The sequence below is a fragment of the Aotus nancymaae genome, unplaced genomic scaffold (genome assembly GCF_030222135.1).
Source record: "Aotus nancymaae isolate 86718 unplaced genomic scaffold, 86718_ANA_hifiasm-v0.15.2.pri h1tg000041l, whole genome shotgun sequence".
In the NCBI taxonomy this organism is placed as follows: Eukaryota; Metazoa; Chordata; class Mammalia; order Primates; family Aotidae; genus Aotus; species Aotus nancymaae.
In genome coordinates, this window is record NW_026988455.1 from 43,784,961 (window position 1) to 43,804,473 (window position 19,513).

Consider the following 19,513-nt stretch of genomic DNA (forward strand, 5'->3'; position numbering starts at 1 on the left):
TTTCCCATGTCACTGATGAAGAATAACAATGCAGACTGTCAGTTTCACTGAGTTTATATGATAATGGCATACAAGATACTAGGTCGAAGAACGAGGTCTTTCTTTTTCTAAGTTTAGAAACAAGGTTATTTCAAACACCTGATTTTTTTTTTTTTTTTTTTTTTTTGTATAACTTGCTTCAATTTCATCTACTCTGTTTCATTATTAAGTCAAAAGAATTAGGAAGGCTTGTTGATTTGCATTTTCATTATTTTTAGTAGCTTGGCTTTGGCTCCACATTTGATACAAGAAACCTCACCTTTCCCCTCCCCGTCTCCTGTCTTTGCTGCCCGCTGCCTGGATGGAGTGTGTTCAGGTATGATGGAGCAATTGCTTGTTTTCTCTGTTGATTTCCATTAGGTGCAGTGGGCACTGGTCATTGTGCCAAGTATAACACGCAAGAACACGTTCAGTTATCACGTTTATGATGTTTTAAATATGTAACATGCAGTGGAAACCATAAATTCTAAGAGTTTTAGTCTTATCCATAGATTAATGGTTTAAAATAAAATTATTGTATCTCTTATTGACAGTTGATTAAATCAGTATTTTCAAAGTATCAATTTGCTAAGTTTTGTCATGTGCCCCTGTAAGGAATTCACAGTCTTCCCATGTGCTCCCACAACCTTTTTTTTTTTTTCCCTTCCAGGAAAAATTTTAGAGATTACCAAAAGGATTCTTAAAGTATAAAAATGAGTTTCACTGTTTTTAAAAATAAGTACTATTTTTTCTTCTCAAAACCTGGCGTTGTGCTCATGGTTGCGGCACTGTACATTGCTAAAAGTTATAGGTCATTACACATGAAGAGGCTTAAAAAGGTTTACCCCCTTTAATCCATAATTAACTACAAAATATGGAGGGGGAGCTATATGCACACAGTGTCTGCCATAGCATTAGTTATGCTAGCAAAATATGGGAAATGGCTTAAATGACTGCTAGGATATGAGTAATTATATAGTAAATGTGGCTACTTACAAATTTAAATTAACTAAAATGAAAGTGAAACACTGCATTCTTCAGTTGCAGCAGCCACATGTGGCTGGTGGTTGCTGTGTTGGACAGCACGGCTACAGAACGTTGTCGCAATGGCAGAAACTTCTGTTGGAGAGTACCGCTAGACAGGTGCTTCTCAAACTATTTTTTTTCCCCTCCACTTCCCTGGTGAGAGGTGCTTCTCAAACTTTCATGTGCATATTAATCACATAGGGGCTCTAGTTAGGATCCATATTATTAGAAGGCCCAAGTTAAGGCTTGAGATTCTGCATTTCTAACAAGCTCCCAGGGGTTGGCTACGTAATACTCAAAGGGTGAGGTTCTTGCATTTATTCTCCAATTCTAATAGGAAAGGCATGTGTTTGAAGCTCAGGACTCCGTATGTAGGCTCACTGGCTTTATGGGATTAACCAGGCTCATTGCTGTGTGGCACTAATGTGTCCCTCTTTTCTGTGGGAACCATCCTTTGATGGTGCCTGAGGTCTGGGAGGGAACATTGACCTTGTATGTTTCATATGGGGCCAACCCTGATGGTGGCATTTAGCTGAGCAGCTCTAATAATTGTTTTTCCAACCTGCCTTTTGACAAAGCCGTTCATAATTATCTTTATCTTGGTGCCTATTATGGGGGTGGTAGTTTGTATGTATGTTTGTTCTCTTAAAGTGAAGCTGTGGTTTAGTGTTATACGAGCTTAGTCAGGTTTAAAATCATGGGGTAGACAGGGCTGTGTCCGTGTTGCCAAATTAGTACCTTCCTTTTGGCTTATTAATGGCTTCTTTGTAATTACAAATAAGAATAGTCTGTTTATAGCTTAATGTATCAGAACTAGGAACATAGAGGTCTTAAATGTAATTATCTGCTGATTTTTTTTTTTTTTTTTTTTTTTGCCTCATATCTTATGAAAAATGGACTCATGCAAGTTTGCATTCAAATTGTGACCAGGCACCTGTTAGCTGTGGGGCCTTGTCATGGGTGAGTTCCTTGAGATCTGACGCCTTCTGTTTTTGTATGTGTAAAGGCAGGAGTAGGGTATAGGGTTTTTGGAGGATTCATAGGCAGTAGCCATGAAGTAGTTAGCACAGTGTCTGGTGTATTGTTAACATCCAATCAGTGGTGATGTGTTTCAGACCCCGCTTTTCCATGGTGTTCACAAAGGCACAGGCATTAGGGAACTTGCGCGTATATACCAAAACTGACTACGGAAAGAGCCAGAAATAAAATCCGACCCGACTCCCTTCCTACACCCTCTTCTTACCAACTCACTGCAGAAGAGTTACTGAGCTGTGTCAGCCGGACCCAGGCCAGTGGCGTGGAAATAGCTGTCATGTTTGTGGAGATGTTCCGAGTTGTCAGAGTGACTGGATCCATGATTGGTCTGCTGCCCAAGCATCAACAATCGTGTTTTTGTTTGTGTGTTTGTTGTTTGTTTCTTAAGAGACAGGGTCTCAGTCCGTCACCCAGGCTAGAGTGCAGTGGTGCCATCATAGCTCACTGCAGTCCCAAACTCCTGGGCTCAGGCAGTGCTCTCTCCACCACTCCCAATGTGCTGGGATTTCAGGCATGAGCCACTGAACCCACCTGGGATTTCTTTTGGTTTAAAGGCCAGTGACCAGTCACTAGTAGGTTTTGGAAGGCACAATAGGTGTATAGTGGAGAGGCAGTTCTTTGGTGGAACGGATATAAGATTTCTAGCCACACCACTGCCACTTTTTGTTAGAATCTGTCCTCTGCCACTTTTTAACTTGTATGACCTCAGCCAACTTACTTTACTTTTGACTTGAGTGTCCTTTCTGTAAAATGAGTCTATTGATAATGATATTGATAATAGCTAAAATTGAGCATGTGCTGTGTGCCAGGTATTACCTTGATTTCTGTACACGCATTGTCTAATTAAATTCTCACAGCAGCCCTAGAGAGGTGGGTCTTGTCACTGCTGCTGCCTCTGCTTTACAGACGGAGGAAACTTCGCCCAAGGTAAATGGTAGAGCGTGGATTTGAATCCACACTTTCTGGCTACAGAGTCTATGATGTGATCTTTTTTTAAAAAAACAGTTTTATTGAGATATAATTCATATACTGTATAGTAAAAGTATGCCACCAATGGTTTCTAGTACTGTGTATTCACAGAGTTGTGCAGCCATCACCACAGTTCATTTTAGAACATTTTCTTCCCTCGAGAAGGAAACTCCATACCCGTTAATAGTACTCCTCATTTCCCCCAAACTCCGTAGCCTTAGAGAGCCAGTGATCATTCAGCCTCTGCGGATTTGCCCCTCCTTGACATTTCACATAAATGGCATCATATAATATTTGTCATTTTATTTCTGGCTTCTTTTGCTTATTTTGTATACACACACACACACACACATTTTTTTCTGGAGACAGAGTCTTACTCTGTTGCCCAGGCTGTAGTGCAGTGGCATGATCTTGGGTCACTGCAACCTCCACCTCTTTGGTTCAAGTGATTCTCTTGCCTCAGCCTCCCCCGTGGCTGGGATTACAGGTGCTTGATACCACACCCGGTTAATTTTTCGTATTTTTAGTAGAGACAGGGTTTCACCATGTTGGCCAGGCTGGTATTGAACTGCTCAACTCAAGTGATCTACCCACTTCGACCTCTCACGGTGCTGGGATTACAGGTGTAAGCTATTGCGCCTGGCCCTGCTTATATTATTTTAAAGGGTCATCCATGTTGTAGCGCGTGTAGATACTTTGGTCCAGTTTATGGTTGAGTAACAGTTTATTGTATGGATATACCACATTTGTTTATCCAGTCATCAGTTGATGGACATTTGAGCTGTTTCCACTTGTTTGCTATTTTAAATAATACTGCTATGTACATTAGTATACAAGTTGTTGGTTTTGTTTTTCTTTTTCTTTCTTCTACCATGTGTTAATGCTCTTCTGAGAGGAAGAAAACAGACTTTTCTTGCTTGGGAGTGGTCAGCTTACTTGCTGCTGCAATATTAATGATGGAAAACTCTTATCAAGAGTGCTTATCCTGTGATGGGCACTGAGGGATACTCTTCACAAGCATTACTTTATTCAGTCCTCACAATTCTTATAGGGTAGGGACCTTGACCCCATTTTGCAGATGAGGCAACTGAGCCTTACCAAGTGAACTGTTCAGATCACAGAGCTTGGAGAGTGTGTAGGGGCTGAGCTTAGACCCAGCTGTGTGTGATGGTCTCCAGAGCTACTACCGCTGCATTATGTGGACACCATTGTCCACCTCCCACTTGAAGGTTTACCAACCTGGATTTTACAGAGTGCTTTCATGGGGTTTGCATGGTTTCACCCGGTGAAATGAGCGATGATGCCATTGTTTGATGAAGTGGCAGTGGAATTTAGTGAGCGCCCAAGCTCATGGATCAGTTGAGGTACAGTCGTGGCAGGACGTCTGTTTTTGGAGTTTAAGTTTATTGACATTCGCATTTCAACACAACTGCTTTGAAAGCTACAGTTTGCCTCTGACACCCCGTCATCCTTTCTGAAATCTTTTTTTTTTTTTTTGAGACTGAGTTTTGCTCTGTCACCCCGGCTGGAGTGCAGTGGCGCAGTCTCGGCTCACTGCAGCCTCTGCCTCCTGAGTAGCTGGATTTACAGGCACCTGCCACTACGCTCAGCCAATTTTTGTATTTTCAGTAGAGAAGAGGTTTCACCATGTTGGCCAGACTGGTCTTGAACTCTTGACCTCAGGTGATCCGCCTGCTTCGGCCTTCCAAGGTGCTGTGATTATAGGCCTGAGCCACCACGCCCAGCCACCTTTCCCAATTCTTTATTATTTATTTAAATGCATGCTAAAAATTTACCTTAGGTAAATAAAGTACAATATGGTTAAAAAACACAACTCAGTAAATCTGTTACTCTTCAGCAGTAGGTCTGGGATCTAGTTGTATTAATTCTGATGACCTATCACAAACCCCTCTCTAAGCTTATTTATGTAGCTTTTAGCACAGTGTCAAAAGTAAAGTAAGAAGTGAAGTAAGTTGGTTGAGCTCATACAATTTGGTCAGAACCAGGCTGTGTCCATTGTGAAGTGTGTGCTGTGAGCACAGTGCGTACACTAGACGTAAGCAGCCACTGTTGGCACTCACCTTAGTGCCTTGTGAAGGGAGGGTAAGGAGCTGGTGAAGTCACATCTGAAAGTGAAGTGTGGAATAAATAATGCAAGAGTTTTATTTGTAAAACAAACACTGCGTAAGGGATTGTTGGATTCCGTGCGACTAGTTTATTGCTACCAGAAGGGGTTTAAGTTGGAATAGACCACAGGTAAGTGCTCTGAAGCCAAAAGGACTTGTTTTATGATGTTAAAAATTACCCATTTTTGGAAGAACAAAAATCGAACTCATTTTCTGCCTTCTCTGGGAAAAAGCATTTTCTGTTTTATTATTAAATGTCTGTTTCAAAGTTTTGTCCAGTGAGCAGAATTTTGACTAAATTCTTCACAATAGTTAAAAATAAGACCGATTTCCTGGAGTCAGATGGGGAACTATAACAGTCCTGTTTCATCTGGAGGTAGGCTAGCTAGCCGTTTCTTTACACCGTCCCTTTCTAAGTATTTGAGTTGGTTTCTAAAATGACGTAGCAGACACAGCATGATACCAGAGGGAGCTGAACATGGTGGCTCACATCTGTAATCCCAGCACTTTTGGAGGCCGAGGCGAGAGGAGTCTCAGGAGTTTGAGACCAGCCTAGGCAATGTAGCGAGTCCTCATCTCTACTAAAATTTAAAAAAATTAGCTAGGTGTGGTGGCATGTGATTTTAAGTCCCAGCTGCTCTGGGGCTGAGGTGGGAGGACTGCTTGAGCCCAGGAGGTTGAGGCTGCAGCGAGCCCTGATTGTGCCATTGCACTCCAGCTTGGGCGATGGAACAAGAGCCTATCTCAAACACACACACACACACACAAACAGAACAAGAACCTGTCTGAAATACACCCCGACACACGCACACCAGAGGGAAACGTCATGCAGAAAACTGTTGGCCCACTTACTAGATGGTGTCCTCCCAAGGTTTCAGGTCACATTCTTCATGGAGAAGAGGAATCGGGTCTGGAGTCGGGCAGCAGCTCAGATCCCATCTCTGACAGTGATGGGCTGTGTACACTCTGCAAAATGGGGATGGTGGTGGTAACTCACAGGGTTGCGGGCATTCAGTGAAAAATTGTGTATTGAGTACTTGGTGTGGTGCCCTGCCAGAAGTTAATGACTTCCTTCCAGTTTTCACACTCATCCTGTCTCCCATTTCCGGGGTGAATATGCATTTTAAGGTTCTCAAACCGTAGATCAAGCTGTTTTGACATGTCTGTCCCTGCTGAGAACATAAAATCCTGTGTGTTATTAAACAGTTTACTGCCCAGCTGCACTGAGTACTCGCAATGTCTTGAACACACCTTGCAGGTTATCCTTCCTGGCGTTGAATGTGCTCTTCCCTCTGTGCAGAATGCCCCCCAGCCTGACCAGTTAGTCATCCTTCAGCGTGAAGCTGTGGAAGAAGGAGCCTCCCTGTGGTTGGGACATACCTCCCTCCACCCAAGGCCTCTCATCCCCAGTTAACAACCTGCCTGTGCCATCAGTTTCACTGTTCTGTGTTTTTTTTTAACTTATTTTCTAGAAACAGGATCTCACTGTATTGCCAAGACTGGAGTGCGGTGGCGTAATCATAGCTCACTGTAGCCTCCAACTCCTGCGCTCACGTGATCCTCCTGCCACAGTCTCCTGAGCAGCTAGGACTATAGGCACATGCCATTGCACACGACTAGATTTAAAATTTTTTCTTTTTGTAGAGACAGGATCTTGCTTTGTTGTCCAGCCTGGTCTTGAACTCCTGGGCTCAACTGATGCTCCCACTTCAGCCTCCTAAAGTGCTGGGATTATAGGCTTGAGCCACCATACTGGCCTCGCTTCACGTTTCATGTAATTGCTGTAGCCCCATCACTCACCCTGCTCCAGCCCACGTGGCCTTTTCTCTTTCCTAAATGTGCGAAGCTTGTTTCCCACCACAGGGTCTTTGCATTTGCTGTTCCTTCAGCTCTGGAGAGCTGTTCAGATTTTCCTAGGATTAATTCTTCTCGATCTCCCATCCTATGCCACTTGTTACTTCCTGAGATGATGATATATATTGACTCTCGTCTGCTTCTACTGTTAAAATGCTCCCTGTGAGGAAAGGACTTTGGCACGTATCCCCTGGCAGAGTCTGGCACGGCATAAATACTCAGGGAGTTTATGTTGAATGAATGAGCCTCTTGGTTGGCTCTTGTACTTGCAGTGAGTTGTAATTGATTGTTTACGCATCCCACCTCCCCCCTGGGCTGTGTGACTTCCTTAGCGTCAGGACTTTTTCCTTCCACAGGGCCAGGTGCGTGGTTGCTTTTGGATCTCTGAGTATGGAAGCTAGGAATCTTTGAGAAGGCACACCCTCAAACCCACAAGCTCTTCTCATGGAGGCAGCTGTCCACCACAAAATGTCCTGATGCCAGTGGTAGAAGTGCTGATTGGAGCAGGCTGTGTTTGTTCTGACATTCTGATGGCCATCCTCTACTGTCCCCTGCTCCTTTTCTTTGTCAGGGTCTTTGCCCTGTGCTGTTCTTTGGACCTGAACAAACTCTTCTCCCCACACCCCAATCCTGTTCTTTCCTTCAGACTTCATCTCAGTGTCCCTTGCTCTTGGAAACACTCCCTGGCCAACCTGCCTTGATCAGATGCTGGCTCCTGCAAAGCTTCCTGAGGGCAGTGCTTTATTTGTTTTGCTCTTCATTTGATCCTCAGAGCACTCTGCACTTGGTCGACATTTGTGGAATGAATGAGTAAAGAATTGGTGATGGCATATTTGCATACCCATGTTCATGGCACCATTTTTCATAATAGTCAAGAGGTGAAAGTAACCCAAGTGTCTGTTGACAGATGAGTGGGTAAACAAAGTGTGTCATATACATCCATTAGAATGTTATTCAGCCTTAGAAAGGGAGGAACTCCTGACACATGCCACCACATAGACAAATCTTGAGGACATTATGCTGTGTGAAGTAAAGCCGGTCACAGGAAGACATCACTTGTATGACGTGTCTAGTGTAGTTAAATTTGTAGAATCACAAAACAGAATGGTGGTTGCTAGGGGCTGTGGGGAGAGGGAAATGGGGAGTTGTTTGATAGGTAAGAGTTTCAGTTTTGCAAGATGAAGACTTCTTTTTTTTTTTTTTTTTTTTTGAGATGGAGTTTCTCTCTGTCGCCCGGGCAGGAGTGCAATGGCATGATCTCTGCTCACCGCAACCTCTGCCTCCCTGGTTCAACCGATTTTCCTGCCTCAGCCTACCGAGTAGCTGAGACTACCAGTGCCTGCCACCATGCCTGGCTAATTTTTGTATTTTTTAGTAGAGACGGGTTTCACCAAATTGTCCAAGGTGGTCTTGAACTCCTGACCTTGTGATCTGCCCACCCGCCTCGGCCTCCCAAAGTGCTGGGATTACAGGTGTCAGCCATGCACCTGGCCAAGATGAAGAGTTAAGTTTAGTATATTCTGAAGTGTGAATATACTGCTGTCTTAGTGCATTCCTACTCCTGTAACAAATACCTGAAACTGGGAAATTTATAAAAAACAGAAATGTCTTTGCCCGCAGTTTTGACTGGGAAGTTGAAGATCAAGGCAACAGCAGAATTGGCATCTGGTGAGGGCAGCTCTCTGCTTCCAAGATGGCGCCTTGTTGCCGTATCCTCACATGGCAGAAGAGGTGGAAGAGCAAGGGGGCTTAGCTAGGTCCCTCCAGCCCTGTTGTAAGAACAGGAATCCCATTCATGAGGGTGGAACCCTCTTAACTTAATCATCTCCGAAAAGCCCCACCCCTTAACACTGTCGCATTGGGTCTTAGGTTCCAGCATATAAGTTTTGGTGGGACACATACATTCAAGCCTTAGCGACTACTACGCTGTGTGCCCTCGACAAATGAGAGGTTAGGAGTGCCGACTCTCACACAGTAAAAAAATCCATGACTCCCCCAAAACTTAACTACTAACAGCCTACTGTTTACCAGAAACCGTACCATAACTTACACAGTCAATTAACACATACTTTCTATGTTATATGTATTCTATACTGTATTCTCATAATAATAAGCTAGGGAAGACAAAATACATGTACTACTCACTAAGTGGAAGTGGATCGTCCTAAAGGACTTCATGCTCATTGTCTTCATAGAGTCTGAGTAGGCTGAGGAAGAGGAGGGTTTGGTCTTGCTGTGCCTGGGCAGCAGAGGTGGAAGAGGTGGAGGAGGTGAAGGGAGGCATGGGAGGCAGGCACACAGGGTACAACTTTTATTGAAAAAAACCCAGGAAAGTTCAGACCTTGTTGTTCAAGGGTCAACTGTACTTAGAAATGGTTAAGATAGTAAATTTTAGGTTATATGCTTTTTAGCACAATTAAAAAAAAAATTAGTGCTTCCAGAAACTATGACTTCTGGAAATTATTGTAGATGAATCTGGAATTCTTAAATTCTAGGACACCTCTGACTTCTGGGTAGTACGCATGAACTTAAGGCAAAGAAGTATTTATTTCTGCATCAGGGTAAGTTCAGGTGTTTTCCTTAGGACTGTCAGAGTGAAGGAGTGAGGTGACCTGAACCCGCCCTGAGTTGCCTGGGTTCTCATGCTCCTCTGCACCTGGGGCCTGGTGAGCCAGCCCATGGGCTGAACCTGGGGCTGATGTGTAAGAGCCTGCATGTCTGCACAGCCTAGATTGAGGTTTGGATGCCTGCTCAGATTTCAGGGGTCCTGCTTTGTACCTACTGCCCTGTTCACATGTAGGACTTTTTTTTTTTTTTTTTAAGGTGGAGTTTCGCTCTTGTCGGCCAGGCTAAAGTGCAATGGCACGATCTTGGCTCATTGCAACTTCTTCCTTCCGGGTTCAAGTGATTCTCCTGCCTCAGCCTCCTGAGTAGCTGGGATTACAGGTACCCGCCACCACACCCGGATTTTTTTTATATTTTTAGTAGAGATGGGGTTTCGACATGTTAGCCAGGTTGGTCTTGAATGACCTCAGGTGATTCTCCCCCCTCAGCCTCCCAAAGTGCTGGGATTATAGGCATGAGCCACTGTACCTGGCCTGATTTTTTTTTTTTTTTTTTGAAATAGGGTCTCGCTCTGTGGCCCAGGCTGGAATGCAGTGGCTCGATCTCAGGTTAATGCAGCCTCCACCTCCTGGGCTCAGGTGATCCTCCTACCTCAGCCTCCCAAGTAGCTGGGACTACAGGTGTGCACTACCATGCCCAGCTAATTTTTCTATTTTTAGTAGAGATGGGGTTTTACCGTGTTGGTCAGGCTGGTCTCGAACTCCTGGGCTCAAGCGATCTGCCCATCTTGGCCTCCCAAAGTGCTAGGATTACAGGCATGAGCCACTGCGCCTAGCAAAGTGTAGGATTTGAAGCATAAACTTTCATTCACTTTTGATCTCGTTTAGTTGTTAAATACTCCGGAAGAACTCAACTGAGAACTTACTCTCAGAGACTCTTAGGGAAGGGCACACACATTTCCCCGTGCCTGTCCAGCACCAGCAGGAATGCTTTGTAGAGATTGCCTCATTTCTTGCCTAGATTGCCCTTCTGAGGTGTAGATGGTTTTATCTCCACTGTTTAAGGAGGTATAGTGTATCCAAGGCTAAGTGACAGGACAAGGATCCCACTCCAGATCTTGTGACTTTAAAAATCACTTTCTTGGCTTTGCTTCGCCTTGTTTCCTAATGGCCGTCTCATGGTCCAGACTGATACACAGCTCAGCCTCAAATCAAATGGCACACTTTCCATTTGCAAGCTGCTTGGCCCAGCCCATTGGCATATAACGTACACTATGGTAGTGAGAGTTGGCCAGAGGCTCCCCAAGACCAGGCTTCTGAAATCTCAACCCCAGCTTCCAAGCCCCAGGCATCCCATAAAATCTTTGGTAGATGTTCAGAAACCTAAAATCTGCTTCTCCACCCCTCCCTTCTCTCCAAGTGGTAAAGACAAAGAAACAGACGGCAGGGCTTTTTGTTATTCTTTTATCTGCTAAGTTTACAAAAAGGTTAGAAAGTGAAACTTTGCTGAACAAGCGTCTGTCCTTGAGTTGTCCCTGAGCAGCACCAAATGACCGAGTCTTGTCTTCCTCTTGTTATCTCCAAGAATGTAGAACATTTTCTCTTCATGCCTTTTAATTTCTATGTAACATTAGCCATTCAGTTGACCTGAAACATTGCTACTTTATTTCTAACTGGTTAATGTATGTGTGTATGTGTGTGTGAGTGTGTGTGTGTGTGTGTGTGTGTATCAGAGGGTCTACACTGTAAAAATAAGTACTTCTCGAAATATTCTTTTCCATAGCATTGCTCCAAAATGTCTCATTTACTTAATACTTTCAACTTAGATGCTGAATCATTTTATATGCCTAAAAGAAATATCTGTTTTGATGCTCTAGTTCTCTGGCAAGGGAGAGAGAGGGAGAAAAAGAAAGCTGTTAAAGTGGTGCAAACCCAAACTGCTTTCTTTTTTCCTCATAAGTAGTGCTTTTCAAAGCGTTTGGCATCCCTGCCGTATGGATGTGTCACTGTGTGAGATGACAACAGGATTTGCTGGGAATGTGGGCCACTATTGTGTCCGCCTTACGTAACCACGTGGAGTGATGGAAATGGGTGAGCAGCCTAGGATGTAGGCGGTGGCCTGGCCCGTGCATCTCCAGAGACCATGAAGACTGCTCAAGTCCTTCACAGGATGTGGATCCAGGCTGTTAAAAAGTTGGGGAGATGGAAAGGCCATGTGAGTTTCTCTGCAAGCTCTCCCCTTGTTTTCCCCAACCTTTCGTGGGAAGGGGAGGGAAGCAAAACCGCTCACAGTGACTCCTTTATCCTCGGATTTATTTGTGTTTCTGGCAGTGACAAATTGTGAGATTTATTTGTGTTTCCAGTGACAAATTGTGAGATTGTAGGCTGTAGTCAATGGTGGGTTTTAAGAAAATACTCGTATTATTTTTAGCAGACCTGTGTGAAACTGATAGCCTCTTACTGGATGTGTGGGTCAAAGGCTGCTGTTTTCCATGTGCTAGGAATCCGTCATGGTTTTGCTTCCTAGGTAGAGCTTAACCTACTGCCTTTTGTATTTGTTCATGTTTGTGAATTTCTTGCTTTGAGATAAATAAAACTTTTTGCTTTCTTACGCTGCAGAAATCTATATTTTTATTATGTCTAGGCTTCTAACTTAGAAGAAAAAATGTTTTCACATGTTCTTTTGTTCCTCTTACAGTGTGAACATGTGTGAGGGTTTACCCTAGTGGCTTGAGACTTTATGAAGGATGCCCCTCATGTGGACAGCTTTTGATTAATCTTTGGTTTTAGCTTTGACCTCTGTCACTGGGCAGCAGCAGCCTGTGGATATAGAATCTAAAAGTCGCCTGTTCAGGGGGACTTTGGGCAATGAACACTTCGGTATCTGTTTTGGGGTTGGTTTTTAACATGTTTCTACGTTCTTTATGTAAAATATATGGGATTTTTACCTATCTGGCCAAGATTCTTCAAAGGAAAGAAGCTTTATAAAAAGTAGAAGGTTAAACAACAACAAATAACTATTTGTCTTAGTTCCTTTCTTCTTTTGTCATACAAAAACCTTACTGTTAACGCATTTTTTGTTTATGGTAGGAAAATTAGTTGACTTTTAACTTAAGAATAAGCTGTTATGATATAAAGGGAGTTGTCATTAACACTACTTACAGGAAAAGTGAAAGTGATAGGGAAAGATGATGAAATCACATTGAGGATCCTCCTGATGGATAGTGTTGACACTTGGATTAAAAAGGTGACTTGACATTTTCTGTATGCACCCCCCACCCAACTCCCCAGACCTAAGCTGCCTCCCCACCCTGCTAGCACCTGCCTTGCTTTGCCTCCCTTACCTCTTTCAAATTACTGGTACCATCTCTCAACTCGCCCTCCCACCAGTTGAAATGATTATACCCTTTTCTGCACTTTGCAAAATCCGAAGTGCATTGAAAAATTTGCTATTAAATACACCTGTACCACTTGCTATTCCATCCTTCACCAGGAATCAGTATTCATTTTGATGTTCACACACTTGTCTCCCTGGTTTTTAAACTTATGAAATGTTTGGTACCATAAAAGAATTAAATATCTAAATCATGAAGCATAATAATTAAACAAATACCACGTGCCCATCACACATATCTGCAGACCCTCACCAAGACAAAACACGAGGGAAATTTGTGTACCTCCTACCACGCTCTGCCTCCTGCCCAGGTCACCTCATCCTAAATGTTGTAATTTTTATTCCCTTGCTTTTTCTTTTTTTTTCTTTCTTTTTTTTTTGAGACGGAGTTTCGCTCTTGTTACCCAGGCTGGAGTGCAATGGCGTGATCTCGGCTCACCTCAACCTCCGCCTCCTGGGTTCAGGCAATTCTCCTGCCTCAGCCTCCTGAGTAGCTGGGATTACAGGCACGCGCCACCATGCCCAGCTAATTTTTTGTATTTTTAGTAGAGACGGGGTTTCACTATGTTGACCGGGATGGTCTCGATCTCTTGACCTCGTGATCCGCCCGCCTCGGCCTCCCAAGGTGCTGGGATTACAGGGGTGAGCCACCACACCCGGCCCCCTGGCTTTTTCTTTATATTTTCACTGCGTGCATGCATACACACACACACACACATATGTACATATGTATATCCCTAAACAATAGATTAATTTTGTTGGCAATTTTTTTACTGCAGTAAAAAATGTGTAACGTAAAATTTACTGTCTTTACCATTTTTAAGTGTACAGTTCAGTAGTGTTAAGTATATTCAAGTTGTTTTAAAACACTGGTTTTTTGAGCTATGTAAAAATGGTATCACACTCTACAGATCCTTCTGGGGTGTTTTTCACTCAACTTTTTGTGGCGGTCTGTGTGACTGTGGTTTGTTCTGCAGGATAACATTGTATTTTAATAATGTATCCATTTGTCCATCCTGCCCTTGATAGATACTCAGATATTTTCCAGGTTTTGGCTGTTGAGAACAGTGTTGCTGTGAATACTGTACACACATATCTTTGTGCACATAGTCTCACAGTTCTCTAGGGCCTCTGCCCGGGTAGAGGAATCACTGGGTTGTGGAATGTGCATACCTTTAACTCTGATATCTGTGTGCTCTTTCTATGGGCCTGCCTGTAAAGCTCCCTGCGCCCCACCAGCCCCAGTGTAAGCAGGTACCTGCTGTCATTCAGAGAAAGGTCGGATATTGCTAGGAAGTCTGATCTGCGCCTAACCAAGCACAAGTTGGGTGGGACCAGAGCCCAGTGGCCCAGTTTGAATGTAATGACCACAGCTCTCAGCTAAGCTGCTGTACCCTGGCAGCCTGTGCCCAGGGATGTTCCCAGAGCTGATGGAATCAGGATGATTAGGTAGGGTGTTCTGTGTTTCTAAAAAAAAGATGCATAAATGAGGCAGGAAAGGTACTCAGTGGTTTGCGTTTGCTCTTTGGGTACACTTGTAGTTAGTTGGTAAGCTGCCCAAGGGCTTTGGCAATTTTATTCACCGATGGGTCCGAAGTGCCACAAACCACATGCTTGGCAGAAAGTGGATGCTTAATAAATGTTTTTGAATAAATGAACAAAAGAGTGAATAATGAAGGGTTTTCTGTGAGACTTTCCCCCAAAGTCACAGTTCTGTAGGCTAAATATATGGTATAGTTTTAATGCTCAATAGAGCTACTAAAAATTATTTTTACTGCGGTTCCCTACCTTTAAAATTAAGATTTTCTATTTGTCAGTTGGCTTAGCAGAGCATATATTCTTTGCATATTACATTAAGTAGCTAATGGTTAATTTTACTGCCTGTTAACAATAGGTAAGAAGAAGCCTTGCAGAGTCTGACTGGTTTCGGGCACCAGGCAAGTTAATAGCAAGGTCTGATTGGCGGTGGTAGTGGTAGGAGATGAATCCTCTCTCTGACAAATTTAATTTAAATTGCACTTGCAGGCAGCACAGGAACACTTAAAGATAGTGTCATCTCATTATTGAAGGGCTGTGAATTTCAAAAGCCAGATTCATTCTACTCAAGCCACATTTAAAAAACAACATTTTGCAGGAACTAATTTATTTGGCTAAATGATAAACAAATTTAAATTCAAAACTTCAAAAAGAAGAGTTTGTAGTTCTAAATTGTAAAATAGAAATGCATTCTAAAAGTAATGTACTTATGAAAATATTCTCTATAATACCACTCCTTGGGATATTTAACATTTTTTGCTATGTATCATTGCCCAATCCTGGAGATGATTGTCATAGTTCTAGTTAGTTTTTTCCTGATAATTTTACAATAAATTTTGTGGGGAGGGTGCCATGTGATTTTCCCCCTTAATTCGTGGGGTTATGATTATATCCAAAGAAGAGTTAGCAAATATATTTATTTTGCCACCTTAATTCACTTTGTTGAAATTTGACAGCTTGAAGGTATAAGGAAGCATGGAGAAGATGGGCTTGGAGAAGTGCACATGCTCCTAAGGTCATTTCTGGGTGGCAGTGGCTTGGTTTTACTAAGGCCACATCTAAAACTGAAGTTGGCAGGGAGTTAGTAAGATGTTCCATGGAAATGGAAAAGGGCGACCAATTCAGATTTACTGCAGGAGTTCATTGAATTTCTCCTTCTCTTTTGCTTCCTTCTTTTTTTTTGTTTTTTGAGACAGTCTCGCTCTGGAGTACAGTGGCGCAATCTCTGCTCACTGCAACCTCTGCCTCCCAGGTTCAAGTGATTCTTTTGCTTCAGCCTCCCAAGTAGCTGAGACTCCAGACGTGTGCCACCACACCTGGTTAATTTTTTGTGTGTTTATAGACACAGGGTTTCATCATGTTGGCCAGCCTGGTTTTGAACTTCTGGCCTCAAGTGATCCACCTGCCTCAGCCTCCCAAAGTGTTGGGATTACAGGCACTAGCCACCGCGCCCGATCAGGTTTTTGCTTTCCGTTTCCCTTTAAGAAAACTTAAAAAATTATATGTACAACTTCATTAAAATCTTGGGAAATTTGTTATACTGCCACATATTGGGAAATGCTGTTTTAGACACAGACAAAATTCCAGAGAGGAATGGCTATAGAGTGCATCTAGAAAGTCGGACCATGGGCACCTGAGTTTTTAGCCCGCCCACCTCACGTGTGCTATCAAAGAAGCAGAAAGCCACGAACTCCATAGAAACTTCCTATAAGAAAATTTATAGGCCGGGCATGGTAGCTCACACCTGTAATCCCAGCAATTCGGAAGGCTAAGGCGGGCAGATCATTTGAGGTCAGGAGTTCGAGATGAGCCTGGCCAACATGGTGAAAGCCTCTCGCTACCACAAATACAAAAAAATGAACTGGGCCTGGTGGCGCACACCTGTAATCCCAGCTACTCGGGAGGATGAGGCATAAGAATCACTTGAACCCAGTAGGCGGAGCCTGGATCATACCACTGCACTCCAGCCTGGGTAACATAGTGAGACCCTGTCTCAAATAAAAAAAAATTTGTAAGTAGCAGTAATCAGTGCTTCACTCATATTAATTGAATGATGAATGAATAGTGTATCCATCTCTTGATGTATTAAAAAGAAAAAACTTTGAGTGCCTACTTTGTGTGCCAGACACTGTTCTAGCAGATGATGGGACAAAGATGAGTAGGATATAAAAATCTCACCTGAAAATTCACTTTCATTTTTTAAAGTTGAAGAACAGTCGTCACAGTGAACAGATTTTAAGTAGTTCGGGAATTTTACATAATTTAGATAATCTTATGGAATGTTTACACATTTCCTTGTGTTGATGGGCCTTCTTTTAACCTAAATCTCGCACTTTAGGGATGCTTGTGTCCCTGGCACCTCGGGCACCGTTCACTACCAAGTCCCAGGATTGCTAGTAGCACAGATCTCTCATTCTGTCCTTTCTCAGGTATTTTGATTTTTTTTTTTAAATATACAGATAGGGTCTTACTGTGTTGCCCAGGTTGGTCTCAAACTCCTGCACTCAACTGATGACCCCGCTGCAGCCTCCTGGGTAGCTGGGACTATGGCGTGTGCCACCATGCCTGGCTAACTTTAAGAAACTTTTTGTAGACATGGGGTCTCACTGTGTTGCACAGGCTGGTTGTGGACTCTGAGTGCTGGGAACACAGACGTGAGCCGCTGCACCACTCTCTTCTCATTTCTTAAAACATATACACATATTATAGATACTCCATTTTTGTCTGTGGCTGGTATTTCAAGTATTTAAAGTCTTTGATTCTTCGGTTTATGTTTCTTTTACCTCTCACTCGTGGTGATACAGATGTTGAAATTTTGGACTCCTTTCTTCAGATACATACTATCTGGAGAGTCTTTGAAGGCTGTGTTTGAGTGTGATCTCTGGAGAGAACTCACATCTGCCTCTGTGTACCTGGTGGTTTGGCCAGTGCAGAAGCACTGTAGGCATGAGCGTTTGGCAGGGTATGGTCACATCTGTAATACGAATGCCCAAACCTGTGTGAATACATGTCTGTTGATAGAAATTCTCCAGGGTTTTATTTCTAGTTATTTCCACTCTACCTGTAGCCATGGATGAGACAGTCCCTGCAGTCTGTGTGCTGGTGTTTTTGTCCCCTGATACATCCACCCAGACCTGCTCTCCCACCGTGTTTGGATCCCCAGCCTCCTCTACATGCCTGCTTCAGTGTGGCTTATCTCTGGTTCTCAGCGTTCTTGGCATTCTTGCTTTCTCACAAACAGCCCGCATTTAATGGATTATTATTTTTAAAATGAAACCACCAGTTTTAATTTTTTCTAGATACCTACTTTGGAACATTATCAGAGATGGAAGGCCCAGTGGTCCATTTAGGAAAATATTTTCATCTTTCATGCCCAGCAATACAGATGGAGAAAAAGCCAAAAGATCTCGCAGATCACACAATTGGGCAATACCCTATGATAAGGCTAAGGATATTTTTAGACATAAACATGCAGAAAACTTGCCTACAAGGTCACTTTTGACAGGAAGAAGGGGGAGAATGATTTTTTTTTTTTTAAAAGAATCTATTTAAAACTAAATATTTTTGAAGGGGCTTTATGATGACAATGTTTTGGAATAGTGATAATAAAAGGACCCAGCATTTAACATTCCATTCTTTTTAGGGTCTATCTCTCACTGTATATTTCACTTACCTTTCAAGTTTTGTTTCTAGTTTCATTTCATTGAAGGAGAGTGTGTTTGAAAATAGGTAGCATAATGAACAAATATTAACTCATTTGATATAGAAAGTGTGAACTGGACTTTATGTTGAGGCATTTTGAAATATAATTTCATTTCTAGCATTGAAAAAGCCGTGGCTTTCATCAGATTGGTTTTGCTCTTTTAAAACAGGCCCCAGGCATGGAAGAGCTGATATGGGAACAGTACACTGTGACCCTGCAAAAGGTGAGTTCTGCACATTTCACGTATTCTACAGTCATGTTCTGGATTTTACAGATCATGGATCTTATTTATTTTTGCCTACACACAGTTTTGGCCTTTTTTTTTTTACCCTTGAGGTGCAAGCATTGTAGATACTAACTGACAATAATTGCTATGTTAACAAAGATTTGCATGCTGTTATGTTTTTTGGTTAAGGACTGTTTAATTTGGAACATTTTAGAGGTTATTTAGTGCATACACTTACCTCCAGATGGAACAGGCCATGAAAGAGAGGAAAGAAAGGGAAGAATGAAAATGACCTGTACTGTTTGGATGTTGATGGAACTTTTTACAAATTCTGAAATTTCTTTTTTCTTTTCTTTTTTTTTTTTTTTTCTTTGTTTGAGACAGAGTCTCACTCTCTCACCCAGGCTGGAGTGCAGTAGCATGATTTTGGCTCACTGCCACCTCCACCTCCCAGGTTCAAGCAATTTTCTTGCCTCAGCCTCCCGAGTAGCTGGGATTACAGGCATGCACCACCACACCTGGCTAATTTTTGTATTTTTAATAGAGATAGGGTTTCACCATTTTGGCCAGGCTGGTTTCAAACTCCTGACCTCAGGTGATTCGCCCGCCTTGGCCTCCCAAAGTGCTGGGATCACAGGCATGAGCCACCACACCTGGCCCTGTAATTTTAATTATGACATATTATACATACCTTGCAACTCTTAAAAAGCGTAGATCCTCATTTGTGTGAGGCTGAGCTGGAGAGCTGCACTCATATTTCTACATTTTTATTCCATAAAGCTGCCTTCCAGTCATCATCACTGTGATTTTCCTGGATTCTGCGGGAGCTTCTTTTGGCTGTGAATTCCCCCAGGGCCTGTCATCTCCTAGAGGGACTGTTACGTTCCTTATAAGGAGAGTTTTCCTTTGATCCTTAGAACTGTGAACTTCAAGTTTTGTCTTCTATGAATATTAAAGACATTACTGAAATTAATGTTTATTGAATTAATCCAGGTAGAAAAAAATGTCTATGGTTCAATGCCCAGGTGCCCAAACTTCCAAATCAGTAATCACGATTTCTTC

General features: G+C 42.8%; 1 protein-coding gene across 9 annotated transcripts in view; it reads left to right on the forward strand.

Moving 5' to 3' along the window:
- Positions 1–19,513, forward strand: part of TJP2 (tight junction protein 2) — a 110,960-nt gene that overhangs the window by 48,013 nt on the left and 43,434 nt on the right. For 6 of the 9 annotated variants that reach the window (XM_012453685.3, XM_012453666.3, XM_064361682.1 and 3 more), the window contains one exon: positions 18,395–18,448. In XM_012453685.3, coding sequence (XP_012309108.2) covers positions 18,395–18,448 — 54 coding nt within the window. Of the gene's footprint in view, positions 1–11,706; positions 11,808–14,417; positions 14,436–18,394; positions 18,449–19,513 lie in introns of those variants that run through there. The other 3 variants (XM_012453694.2, XM_012453743.2, XM_012453734.2) reach the window with 2 other exon arrangements.